Source organism: Symphodus melops (assembly GCF_947650265.1).
Source record: "Symphodus melops genome assembly, chromosome: 3".
In the NCBI taxonomy this organism is placed as follows: domain Eukaryota; kingdom Metazoa; phylum Chordata; class Actinopteri; order Labriformes; family Labridae; genus Symphodus; species Symphodus melops.
This window is the reverse complement of record NC_136693.1, coordinates 940,808-954,709: the sequence shown is the minus strand read 5'-3', so window position 1 is coordinate 954,709 and position 13,902 is coordinate 940,808. Positions and strand designations below refer to the sequence as shown.

Genomic DNA, 13,902 nt, shown 5'->3' with positions numbered 1-13,902 from the left:
CAAGAGTGATTTATTCGCACTTTAGTTACATTTTTTAACCTGTATTCTTTAAATGTAACTGTGCGCATTAACAGCAGAGTTTCACACAGCAATGTTGAGCTCGGACCAAGGCCGACTATTCAGAGGTTTCCCTCCCACGTCCATGGATGAAAATAGTCAGGTGCGTCAAAATTGACCTCGCAAATTCATGCCATTTCTGGGCATCATTCTTGGCGTGTAAACGTCTTCTCCCTCTCGAACCAACTGACTTGCCAAAAATGCCAATTCAGTCCCGTCATCCTCATGTTCGGACTAAAAACTGAATCAAAAACAGCGTGACTTTAATTTCTCTTCCCTGAATGAGAGCAGCAGCTGTTAAACCTTGTGTGGAGAAATTCATGTTTGCAATTAACTTCACGTCATTTGCATTTTAACAGGACGAGAACTCTCACGAGTCCTCCGTGTGTTCATCCACAATAATTCAGTTTGTGTTTGAATTTTCATTGGACCAATTACACACATGGCAGGTTCATACTGGCTTAAACCAGGGTGCCTGGTAAACTTAGTCCAAATCCCCGAAATATGATTTGGCCTGCGGGGGTGAGAGGTCTCAGTAATCCCGGAGTGACAAGCGGGTCATGGAAAGTCTGCGGTTTGCTCGCTCGACGTGAGAAAACATGAAATACACCACAGCGTGATTAAAAAAGGGCAAATTTTATTTAAAGCACTTACATAGAAAAATATGATTGATTTGAGTCAACAATAATAAATAGAGCGCCTGACTTTCCCCAGGCCCTGTCGCCACAACAGTACAATCAATATCCAGTTTCACAATACAGCAAAGGCACTAGCATTTACCACAATCAACAACACGTCAATGGAGGCGGTGCAGATGGTGGTGGTGGGGGGGGGGGGGGGGGGGGGGGGTTGCACTCTTTGCAGTTCACACTCACACCTTCCCACTCCACCTTTGTGCAAGCCTGCAGCTGACACACACACACACACACACACACACACCTACACTCAGGATTACTCATTAGGCCTTTTCCTCAAATGACTCCAGGCTTTAATCTTTTCTTCTCTGCTCGACTTTAGTCAGAATAAAGTGGAGGACAAAAATAAACAACATAAATATGACTTGACACAAATGGAAGAAGAGTGAAGCAAATATGATTCATCGAACACAGAACAGCTCTTAGCTATTGAAGTTATGATCGGAGCTCACTCGTCCTCTGGGGGAGGCAGTGTGCGTGAGGGCCACTCGTGTCCACAGACAGCGCTCCTTTTCACTATTAAATCCACAGAGTTTTGGCCCCAGCATACGCTGCTCTCCACAATCATCACTTCTCCATTACTGGCCAATCAGAATCAACACGGGGCGGGACTTATCAACAACTATGGCGGAGAAGATGCTTGTCATATTCTTTTTTTATTTTTATTTTTTTTTTGGGGGGGGGGGGCTGTGAGAGGAGCGAGAAACCAGGGATCCAGAGGGATTACATGTGGGACTATAGCCGCCGTTCATGGGGCGCGCTCACTAACCACGAGGCTACAGGCACCCGTGTCGTCTTTTTGTAGAGCTGCTGCTCACGTCAGGACACGACTCCTTAACATCGTATACTTGGTGATATTTCCTGCACCTAATGGACATTACTGAGGGTGGCAGGATTAAAATGTTTGTAACCTAGCAACAGCTAAACACGCTGTCTGTAGACACACGGCCTTACTGGTCAAATATTTTGAAATGGTTTTTTTTCAAAGGGGAAAACTTTGGTCTATTAAATGTTTCTGCAAAGAATGAAAAGAGTCACACAGCCGACCTCTGGCTCGTAACATGAGAATCCACTTCCTGAATGTTGTGCACATGATTATGAGATGGTTGGACAGATCAAAAGACGGATATCATTAAAAACATTTAAAATAAAATTAAAATCAGGAAATTAAAAGTCCAACTAGACAACAGAGGCCTCGTAGGCCGACACTGGATTCAATCCCAGGCTTGTGTTTGCCAAATGTTATCATCACAACTGGCATTTTTTTGTTTCTGATAAAGACTCGTGCTAATTTCCCATTCAAGTCCGAACCGTATTTTCGACTTCGAACCATTGTCTCATGATTAAACCATTCGGTTCTTTTTGCGTCTTTTATTGAACGTGTTTACGAACGACCGGCCGAAAAGAAATCTCTCGCCCGTTTAAAGAATCTACTGCTAGCATGTTGCCTTTGGCTCCGTGGTTCTTTGGGCTAATAAAGGAGACGTTTGCTAGGAAGCTAACAGCGGCTGCAGACAGAGGAGGGGGGAAAACCAGGATGGGAAATTAAAATGTGCAGAATCCAGCAGGAATACACGGAGTCCAAACACAGCATGAAATGCATTCTGTACGACAGTGGAGGCGTGCTTTTGGATTTCTGTGTGGTTCATAAAAACAAGATATTATGCTTGTTGTATCAAATATTTTAGAAGAGGGAGAATTTAGTCATTTCAGTTGGACTTTACAAAGAAACAAACAGAGTTCAGTAGACGACACATTTAAATCCAGTGATTGCGACATAATTTGATGAAACGTTAAAAACAAAAAAAACAATGAAAACAACTCCGCTGCAGCTTCATTTTTACCAGTCATCAACACCAACAAGATTAACGTGTCCGAGTTGATGTTATCATGAGAGGATTGTTGCTTCTTCCAGGCAGATGCATGATGGGAAAAATGTAAAATGTCCCGAAGTGAACAAAAAATTGAAAACGGTGTAGTGCAACCCTTTACATGCGAGCGAATACATGACTGAGACAGAACGAGAGCGATGTTCACGACAATCAGTAATGTGTGTTAGAGATGAGCAATGAAATGAAGATGGAACACACACACACACACACACACACACACACACACACACACACACAGAACATCCCTGAAGCTCACAGATAATTGGACAAAGTTCGACCGGGACTTGATGGATTTTCTTTAAAAGAGGTCTGAAAATATAGAAAGGAAAAATAAACTGATTCTTGTGTAAGGTTGTACTCAAAACTTTGTAAATGTTCATCAATGATTGGTTCGGATTTACATTGAAAAAAAACAAAAAAACAAAAAAGAACTGAATCATCTTTGAATATCTCCCGTGAATATCGTGAAAGGTGATGAGGCTTAAATCTTTCTCCAGTTCGACGGGCCTCACAAACTTCTCGTTCCCCAGAACGACACGGGTCCTGTCGGGTCCACGTCTCGATGTGGACTGACTGATCCGTAACGTGTCCGTGGGGAAAGGCTCTGATTGTCAGAACAAATTGTAAGAATGTGTTTCTTCTCGACCTTAAAGCTAGTCCGATCCTCACCCATTGATCACCTCCTTCAGTGACTCCTGCGTTTAGAAAAACCACCGTCACTCTGTCCCGATTTTGGTCTTTGCACTTCGTCCTCTGTCGCCTTCGTCTGGAGTCGACTGGAGAATTAATGCACGAGGAGCCCTGAAAATGTCACACAAGGGCTGTAAAGCTTTACTTTCATTGTTTGTGCTGTACGGCGTTAGCGGGCCGCGGCGCACTGCTGCCTCCGCACACGTCGGGAACTCGAGGCCGGCAAACTCGCCGCCTCTCATCGGTGGTGGTTTTTAGATGTTCCTCTGGGCCGTGAGGTACTTGAGAGCAGCTGAGCCGTACTTCCTGGACAGGTCTTGGTGGAACTCGTCCTTCAGGGTGTTGAGACAGTTGCGGTAGCTGGAGCTGGAGCGAAACTTGGAGATGTCGAAGCTGGGAGCGTGCGGCATGTGGATCATAAAGGCGTTGGGGAGAACCATCAAGTCGTACTCCTGAAAACAAGGGGAGGAAGTTAGGAAACCAGACCCGGGACTCATGGACTTACAGAACATTAAAAGAGGAATTCCACTGGGTCACATCGATACATATTTTGGGGGGTTTTAATGGTTAATGGTTTGCAGTCGGCCCCAAGTGGACACTCCAGGAACTGCAGTTTTTGCACTTCCACATTACGCTGCAGACGTACCTGTGCATCCAGCTCCATGATGTGGGACACTTTGTTCCAGCCAAAGCCCACGAATCGCTGGTCGTATTCCGGACAGTCCCGCCTCACTACGACGTATGGCTCAAAGTCCGGCTCCCACTCCACCTTATACGGCGTGGTGGCTGTTCGCCATTGGGCATAGTTGGTCGGAGCGTGACCTTTGGGCCACACGTGGTACCTGGAGGCGCAGGAGAAGGACAGGTTTTCCAATCAGCTTTTCTTTTCACAGTTTTCATTCAGATGTTTTTGTTTTTTTACCAGCCCAGGTACCTGAAGGTGTAGAGAGTCCCCATGTCCAGCATAGAGAGCAGCTCAGCTTTGGATTTTGGAAAGGACAGACGATAACGAAGGGTCTCGAAGGCCGGCACCACCAGAGCCTTCTTGGTGTGAGCCATGTCCAGCTGCACCACGGACCTCCTGCGTGGAGGAAACAGGACATGTGAGGCAAAGGTAAGGCACAACTCAAAGGACAAGTCTGTTTTGTTTATTTCAACCTGGGACATATCTCAACATAAACACACGTCACAAGTTATTACATGCCATATTTTAAACAAAGGATCCAAAGTACAAGAGAAATGCTACACGGCCAACAGACTCCATTGAGGTCATTCCATGCCAAGTGGTCCAGTGTTAGAAATCGGCACCACCTCACCATCTAAGATTTTGATGAAATTTGGTATACAAGTTGGTACTTGGCTGACATGAACACGTGCAACATTTTTCCTCTGTTGATGGTGTAGTTCTTGAGATACAGTGCTCCCATTTTTCCGCCCAAACAATGGACCGGCGTTTCTAGGAGGCCTTTACTCAGTGGCTGACAATACCCATCTACATTTTTCGCATGGAATTCAAAAATGAAATGGCTGTTGGCCTCGTAAATTTCATCGACATCTGAGATGGTGAGTTGGGGAGCATTGGACCAATTGGCATGGATGGAATTTCCCTTCGCAGGACAATGCTCCATGTTTATGTGCTGCTGCCTCTGCTGGTTAGTTTGTGTTATTGGGAGTCCTCACCTGAGGTAATCGTAGAGACCGTACATCGGGAGGAAGTCCACATCGGTCAGAAACACATACGGGGTGTTGGCGTTCTTCAGGGCCACGTTCCTCACGAGGTTGACGGGGTAGAACTGGCCCTCCTTGTAGACGATGTGGTAGCCGACGTTCTTGCGGTTCTTGAGGACCTCCGAGGCTTGAGCGTAACGGAGGAACTGCTGAGCCTCGGCGTCGGACATGTAGAGCGCCAGGCTGATGGGGCCCTCCCAGTGCTTACAGATGGCCTCCAACATCTGGAGCCTGCACAGATGTGTCAAATAAACCCTCAGATGATTGCAGTGTAAAGGTTGCTAATCGAAAAATGAACGGAATATTAACTAAGTAAAGTCATGACTAAACAGGACAGCGATGGTTAAATATATTTATGTTAGAATACCTGTGATTAATAGATACTGGTTCAGGGATTATGAGATGGTTTTGTTACCTGTCCATAGAGAGCTGGGCCACCAGCGTGATGTCAGTGTCGTCCTCGGTGGGCGTGTACTCGTACTGCAGGAAGTACAGGTGAACTCTGTGAACGGTGAGTCGCTCCCGGCGGAAGTCGTAACACTGATCGTCCTCGTCCAGTTCTTCCAGAGCCGCCTGCAGCTGAGCGAACACACACACACACACACACACACACACACACACACACACACACACACACACACAAACACACAAACACTGCTCATAACTAAAGTCTGTAATCAGTGCATTAAGCGCCACATATTTCCGATGTTTCTTCTTTTACACAAACATTATTTGGATTATAAAGTCAAGTTTAGTCGGGCTGGACAAAACGATCCAGACCAAATTAATCAAACAATTGAAGGAGCAGTCTGTAGCTCTGTCCCCTAGTGTTTAAAATGTGTACTGCAGTCTAAACTCTAATCATCACAGAGAGCTGTCTGGCTCCGCCCCCTCCTCTCACACAGGTCACCATGTGGTGGACACTGTAGCTTCAGTGTTTAGCCAGCTCTGCATGTGGTGGACACTGTAGCGTCAGTGTTTAGCCAGCTCTGCATGTGGTGGACACTGTAGCTTCACTGTTTAGCCAGCTCTGCATGTGGTGGACACTGTAGCTTCAGTGCTTAGCCAGCTCTGCATGTGGTGGACACTGTAGCTTCAGTGCTTAGCCAGCTCTGCATGTGGTGGACACAGCAGCTTAAGTGTTTAGCCAGCTCTGCATGTAGAGACACTGTAGCTTCAGTGTTTAGCCAGCTCGGCATGTGGTGGACACTGTAGCTTCAGTGTTTAGCCAGCTTTGCATGTGGTGGACACTGTAGCTTCAGAGTTTAGCCAGCTCTGCATGTGGTGGACACTGTAGCTTCAGTGTTTAGCCAGCTCTGCATGCGGTGGACACTGTAGCTTCAGTGTTTAGCCAGCTCTGCATGGGTCTGTAAAGCTTTCTGCGTTCTAACCTCTCTCCATGTTTCAAAAGCATCTCCAACATTGATCCTAGTTTGAGCAGCTTTCTGCTGCTGGAGCTTATTAGAAACATGCAGAGGCTCATTCATCAAGTAGTTGAATTCAAATGAATCCGTACTGTTCCTTTGGCAGACCTAAGCAGGAACTGTTACAGGATAATAACAAACTGCTCTCCTTTCAATTTGAGTGCTTTTTCTTTCTTTCTTTCTTTCTTTCTGAAATTGTAAAACGAGTTAAATTGAATATTGGAAAACTGTTAACAGATATTTGTTACACTGAAAAAATCCATATTGGCTCCAGCATCAGTCTGGCTCTTTTCCAAACACTCTAAGTGCGCTAATAAAAAAGAGAATCCTTCAGTATAAGCTTTGTTAATGTATGCTGCAGCCTTAATATCTGCTGACTGCTCTGTCTTTGCCTGTGTGTGTGTGTGTGTGTGTGTGTGTGTGTGTGTGTCCTACCTGCACGTTGTCTGGACTGGCCTGACTCGGGCAGCCGAACAGTTCTCGCCTCAGCAGGTTTCCGTCGTACTCTAAGAAGGTCAGGTAGAGGTTCCTGAAGAACTCCACGTGTTTGTTCTTCACTCGGAGCTTCTTTGGAGAGTTCCAGTGGATCACCTGAGGAGAGAACGCCTTTAAAGGTTAGTCTGTTTACTTCTGGGTACGTGCAAATCATCTCAAGTGCAGGATGGCTAATCCTAACAGCAACGTCTGATTTTCAATGTGTGTGTGAGTGAGTGTGTGTGTGTGTGTGTGTGTGTGTGTGTGTGTGTGTGTGTGTGTGACATGAACAGACTGAACCCTGACGGCCTGTTACGTCTCCAGAGGACAGTCCCCTGCCCTCGGCAGTACATCATTCTGTCGGTGTGTGTGTGTGTGTGTGTGTGTGTGTGTGTGTGTGTGTGTGTGTGTGTGTGTGTGTGTGTGTGTGTGTGTGTGCGTGCACCTTGAGGTCGGACACCTCGGTGTAGCACTGCTCGGAGCGAGTGTGATCAGACAGCTGAACGTTCCAGAAGCAGGGCAGCTGGTGCACCAGGACAGGGTTCTGCTTGATGAAGGCGTTGAAGATGTCCTGCAGAGAGACGACACACACACACACACACACACACACACACACACACACACACACACACACACACACACACACACACACACACACACACACACACACACACACACACACACACACACACACACACACACACACAGAGTTACACTGCATGTCAATCTGAGGCACTCTCTTCAAAAAAATAAAACAGACTAGTGCATTCTAGACCCAGACTGGATCCAGACTGGCCTGAATCTAGACCCAGACTGGATCCAGACTGGGCTGATTTTATACTCAGACTGGATCCAGACTGGGCTGATTTTAGACCCAGACTGGATCCAGACTGGCCTGAATCTAGACCCAGACTGAATCCAGACTGGGCTGATTCTAGACCCAGACTGGATCCAGACTGGGCTGATTTTAGACCCAGACTGGATCCAGACTGTGCTGATTCTAGACCCAGACTAGATCCAGACTGGGCTGATTTTAGACCCAGACTAGATCCAGACTGGGCTGATTTTAGACTCAGACTGGATCCAGACTGGGCTGATTTTAGACCCAGACTGGATCCAGACTGGCCTGAATCTAGACCCAGACTGAATCCAGACTGGGCTGATTCTAGACCCAGACTGGATCCAGACTGGGCTGATTTTAGACCCAGACTGGATCCAGACTGTGCTGATTCTAGACCCAGACTAGATCCAGACTGGGCTGATTTTAGACCCAGACTAGATCCAGACTGGGCTGATTTTAGACTCAGACTGGATCCAGACTGGGCTGATTCTAGACCCAGACTGGATCTAGACTGGGCTGATTTTAGACCCAGACTGGATCCAGACTGGACTGATTCTAGACCCAGACTGGATCCAGGCTGATCTAATCCCTGGCAGAGAAGTTAAACTCACTGATGTACCAGCAGCTCAAACAGAAGCGGCGCTCACCTGATCAGCCAGCGACGTACTGAGCATGCTCATTAGCTCCCTCTCCGCCGTCAGCCGCCACATCTGCTCCCAGCCGATCCGGCGCAGTCGCTCCAGGTAGAGCAGAATGACCCCTGTAAGAGAGCGCCAACATGAAGGACACAGTCAGGACGGAGGGCGCCGCTTCACGCCGAGTCTTCATAAAAGCCAATCACTGTTGTTAGAAACACGACCCGTGACCTCACCTGTGTTGAAGCCGCGTCCCAGCGCAGGCCACGGTTTGTGGTTCTTCCACAGGTTCCCCAGGTACCAGTCGCTCTGGTTCTCCACCAGACCGATCACCTGTTTGTCTGCAAACACGACAACAACCATCAGAGAAGGAGCGCTCCAGTCGGACCTGCAGCTCTCTCTGAACAACGCACTGTCCTACCCGTGAACTTCCTGAAGATGCCCCAGAGCTCGGCGATGTCGGTGGCGAAGGTGATGTCCGTATCCAGGACGATGACCTTGGACAGGTCTGAGGGCAAAGCTTTGGTCAGTGTCAGCTTCATCAAGCCGTAAATACCTGAGTAATGCTTGTTGGGAATCCACGACACCTCGGACTGAAACGACAAAGAAGAAGAAGGATCATCAGGTCTGTTATTTTCTCCGACAGGCGGAGCGAGCGCACAAAGACGCATTCAGCTCATCCTGGCAAAGCCTCAGCGTGCTGGTTTTTTTTACCCCTCTTTTCTCAATCTGCAAACAGTGTCTCTTAATTAATTCTCTTGATTCGGAGTAATTGGATCTGCATAAGTGCATCGTGTGCAAATATAATCGGCTTAGAGTCGCGTCTGTTTTTTTTTTTTTTTTTCTTCTGCACTTTAATGCCGGTTAATGAAAAGTGGAGAGAAGAGGGCTGCAGGTCGACGCTCGATCCCGCGGCACAAAGGACTCATTGTTCAGCACAAAGACTGAGAGGAGGGAGAATGTGATGATGTGACGGAGGGGGATGCAGGTCAGAGTCACACACACACACACACACACGTCGCTCTGAGAGCACATTCATCAACCTGATGAGACAGAAGTGATTGGGGCGTTTTGTGCTGAAGTGTCTCTTGACTTTGGGGGAGAAGTGTTTGAACAGTTCAGGTACGCTGTGTTTCTCCGTTTCACTTTAAAGAGTCAGAGCTGCGACTTCCTGCTGCATGTACGAGCGTCTCAGACAGCCTTCGCTCTGTTTAAACCTGGTAACTCCTTTAAATCTGTCATTAAAACGGGTGATCTTTGACCTCGTTTTAACACCTCCCAGACACACCTTTCTGTGTATCTGAGCTGATGTAAAAGGCGATGTGACTGCTGTGCAGTAAACACGGTACTCGAGGCCTCACTGGGACTTAGAGAAGGAGTCGACCGGATCAAAACGTCGTGCATCCTTCCTTTAAACTCATCTTAAAAGCAGATTTGATGAAGCTGTGAGCACAAAATAAATAGTTGCACGTTTGTCGTCGCTGAGCAGGAGACTAAACGTCAGATTGACCCTCGGCTCACATCCTGAATTTACATCCTGTGAACACTGGAGCAGCTTGATCGAGCGTCTGATCTGTTAATGTGATGCACGACGAGACGCGTTCAAAGCCGCGCGCCGTGACCTCGCCTTCCGAGAGCCCGCTCATTCATCTGCAGCGCGCCGCTTTTGTATCGACGTCTCTTTGATGCTGCGAGGTGAACCTCTGCCTTCAGAGGAGATTCATAAATACATTTAAGTCGACTCGCAGCTGCTTTTGTGGAGGCGAAAAGGGTCGACTTTGATCTTTGACTTCGACTCACCTTCTCCTGACAGAAAGAGAAAAACGGGGACGAGGAAGAGGAAGAGGCGTGCGACGGATGAGGGGGAATGAAACGGCGTGTTCCTCTCACCTTGAGCTCATCGGCGTCGTAGAAGCTGACTTGCACGGACGGCACCATCCAGGACTGAAACAGAGAACTCAGGATGCGATTGGCTACGGTGTCGGTGATGAAATGGAAGTGAAGAGGATTTCTCCTGGAAGAAAAGAAAAAAGGGAGGCGTCATGAAACGAGCTGGTCCTGCTTTGCACACACTGTTTAGCTCCGCCCACCTTTTAGGGCGGGGGATAAAAGTTGAAGCAGAAAAGTCTATTCTATTAAATGTAAAGAACGTGTCGTCGGGTTTATTCAGACTCAGTAAGAGGGCCCGACTGGTCCAAGAGCGCTACAATCCCACAGTGTGTGAGCCGAAGGGTTAAAACAGTTCAGAGTCTGGAGCAAGCTGCCGCCGTGATGGAGCGAGGTCGTCGTTTCATTCGATTTATTCAGGAGCTTTCAAAGCCTCGTCTCAGCCGACAGGTCGACCCGTCGCTCTTCAAAACACCTTTTGTATTCAAACGACTCTCAAAGCTCGTACGAGTCAGGGGGTTACGGTCGCCGCCGCGTCAGTGTGAGCGTCACATAAAGAAATGAAAAAACGTCTGGTGAAGAAGAGGCACAAAAAGGTTCCATGAGTGCAAAGAAAATAAGGAAGGTTAAAAAGAAGGACACGCGTTCCTGGTTCGTTACGACGGCGTGCGTTTCTCCCTCGTCCTCGCTCAAAATGGTTTTAAATTTGAAGAAAAAAAGGAGGACGACTCGACGACTTCACGGTCGCGAGTCGAATTGCAAAATAGAGAGACGCACAAAAACTGGATCACGCAGGAAACAGACAGGTGAGACAGCAGGTGGAGGTTTGCAACTTCACCCCCAAAAAACCAGAAAGATGCAGGGGTAACCATGGCAACCGCTTGCAGGCTGCGTCCATCCTGCTACCTGTGGGTCCCGGGGATCCAAGAGGACTTACGGCGGGACATTTCTGCCGTCTTAAATAAAAAAAAGAGACTCACCTGTGAAAGAGGACGGACTTGACCAGCGTGACCACGTCTCTGCTGGCGTTGTGTCCGGCACAAACGCACGCTACATGGATCAGCTGCAGGGACGGAGGAGAGAGGAAGAGGAGGGGTCAGCGGGTTCACCACCAGGTTAAACAGCTCAGAGGTTCAGAGTCATTCAGACGCTCTGAGTCACACGCCTCTCCGTGAATCATCCCGCCGTCTTATTTCAGGAGATCAGCGGGAGAATATTCAGAGCTCAATATTAGCTCCACTTTTTTTCCTAACTTCACATAAATTTGGACGTTTTATTCCCCGTTCCTGTCTTGGATGTGAAATTTCATATTTAGCCTCTTTGAGATTTATGATTTCACCTCATTTTCAAGCAGCAACAGTTTTTGAAAAGCTCCGAGGCTGAACACACGTCAAAGAGGGTTTAGTCTGTAAGCTCACTCCCCAACGCCACCCTCCTCCCCAACGCCACCTTCTTCCCCAACGCCACCCTCCTCCCCAACGCCACCCTCCTCCCCAACGCCACCCTCCTCCCCAACGCCACCCTCCTCCCCAACGCCACCCTCCTCCCCAACGCCACCTTCTTCCCCAACGCCACCCTCCTCCCCAACGCCACCCTCCTCCCCAACGCCACCCTCCTCCCCAACGCCACCTTCTTCCCCAACGCCACCCTCCTCCCCAACGCCACCCTCCTCCCCAACGCCACCTTCCTCCCCAACGCCACCCTCCTCCCCAACGCCACCTTCTTCCCCAACGCCACCCTCCTCCCCAACGCCACCCTCCTCCCCAACGCCACCTTCTTCCCCAACGCCACCCTCCTCCCCAACGCCACCCTCCTCCCCAACGCCACCCTCCTCCCCAACGCCACCCTCCTCCCCAACGCCACCCTCCTCCCCAACGCCACCTTCTTCCCCAACGCCACCCTCCTCCCCAACGCCACCCTCCTCCCCAACGCCACCCTCCTCCCCAACGCCACCCTCCTCCCCAACGCCACCCTCCTCCCCAACGCCACCTTCTTCCCCAACGCCACCCTCCTCCCCAACGCCACCCTCCTCCCCAACGCCACCTTCCTCCCCAACGCCACCCTCCTCCCCAACGCCACCTTCTTCCCCAACGCCACCTTCCTCCCCAACGCCACCTTCCTCCCCAACGCCACCCTCCTCCCCAACGCCACCCTCCTCCCCAACGCCACCTTCCTCCCCAACGCCACCCTCCTCCCCAACGCCACCTTCCTCCCCAACGCCACCCTCCTCCCCAACGCCACCTTCCTCCCCAACGCCACCCTCCTCCCCGACGCCACCCTCCTCCCCGACGCCACCTTCTTCCCCAACGCCACCTTCCTCCCCAACGCCACCCTCCTCCCCAACGCCACCTTCCTCCCCAACGCCACCCTCCTCCCCGACGCCACCTTCCTCCCCAACGCCACCTTCCTCCCCAACGCCACCTTCCTCCCCAACGCCACCCTCCTCCCCAACGCCACCCTCCTCCCCAACGCCACCTTCCTCCCCGACGCCACCTTCCTCCCCAACGCAACCCTCCTCACTAATGCCACCCTCCTCCCCAACGCCACCCTCCTCCCCAACACCACCCTCCTCCCCAACGCCACCCTCCTCCCCAACGCCACCTTCCTCACTGACTCCACCTTTCTAACTGACTCCGTCTCCCTCACTGACTCCGCCTCTCTCACTGACTCCGCCTCTCTCACTGACTCCACCTTTCTAACTGACTCCGCCTCTCTCACTGACTCCACCTTTCTAACTGACTCCACCTTTCTAACTGACTCCGCCTCCCTCACTGACTCTGCCTCCCTCACTGACTCCGCCTCCCTCGCTGACTCTGCCTCCCTCACTGACTCCGCCTCTCTCACTGACTCCGCCTCTCTCACTGACTCCACCTCCCTCACTGACTCCACCTCCCTCACTGACTCCGCCTCCCTCACTGACTCCGCCTCTCTCACTGACTCCACCTTTCTAACTGACTCCGCCTCTCTCACTGACTCTGCCTCCCTCGCTGACTCCGCCTCCCTCACTGACTCCGCCTCCCTCACTGACTCCGCCTCCCTCACTGACTCCGCCTCCCTTATAGTTTCCTTACCTCACACTTCTGCACCGTGGGCGATCGAGGACACTCGGTGTGGTTGTTCTTCTCCTCGGCCGTGTTGTCCCCGTCCTCGGGCCCCGTGTCCGCCGAGGCTCCCCACTGCTGGTTGCCATAGTTACCGTCCGGCGGCTGGCCGGCGGTGCCTTGCGACTGGCTGAGCTGCAGCCTGATCTGCCGGTTCTCTTCCTCCACCTCTCGGACCCGCGACTCAAGGACGGCGCGCTCCAGGACCCGGGCTGCAGGCGTGTCCGGGAGGCAGGGAGCGAGGAGGAGGGAACGACCATCTGAAGAGGGGGGGGGAGGAAGACGTTTAGTGCACTTTGTGGGACTTCCACTATGTGAACATGTTTCTGTTTATTGACTTCTCAGTCAGCGGGAGGAATCACGGACGACGGCAGCTGCTGCGAGGTTTGTTTTCAGTCTCTCTAAATTTAATCTGACACGACGACAGGAAGTGTAAACTCGTTCTCGGGCTTGTGGCATCTCAGACGTTGTGCTTTTC

At 50.3% G+C, this 13,902-nt stretch overlaps 1 protein-coding gene across 2 annotated transcripts in view; it reads right to left on the bottom strand.

Annotated features, from left to right (window-relative positions):
• Window positions 1–677: 677 nt before the first annotated feature.
• The window catches only part of large2 (LARGE xylosyl- and glucuronyltransferase 2), a 52,268-nt gene continuing 39,043 nt past the window's right edge, over window positions 678–13,902 (bottom strand). For both annotated transcript variants that reach the window (XM_079339660.1, XM_079339661.1), the window contains 13 exons: window positions 13,395–13,684; window positions 11,304–11,386; window positions 10,327–10,450; window positions 8,858–9,029; window positions 8,673–8,777; window positions 8,449–8,561; window positions 7,406–7,531; window positions 6,922–7,077; window positions 5,478–5,641; window positions 5,015–5,293; window positions 4,269–4,415; window positions 3,981–4,176; window positions 678–3,786 (listed from right to left, as the gene is read on the bottom strand). In XM_079339660.1, coding sequence (XP_079195786.1) covers window positions 3,589–3,786; window positions 3,981–4,176; window positions 4,269–4,415; window positions 5,015–5,293; window positions 5,478–5,641; window positions 6,922–7,077; window positions 7,406–7,531; window positions 8,449–8,561; window positions 8,673–8,777; window positions 8,858–9,029; window positions 10,327–10,450; window positions 11,304–11,386; window positions 13,395–13,684 — 2,153 coding nt within the window. In that variant the 3' untranslated portion in view covers window positions 678–3,588. The remainder of the gene's footprint in view (window positions 3,787–3,980; window positions 4,177–4,268; window positions 4,416–5,014; window positions 5,294–5,477; window positions 5,642–6,921; window positions 7,078–7,405; window positions 7,532–8,448; window positions 8,562–8,672; window positions 8,778–8,857; window positions 9,030–10,326; window positions 10,451–11,303; window positions 11,387–13,394; window positions 13,685–13,902) is intronic.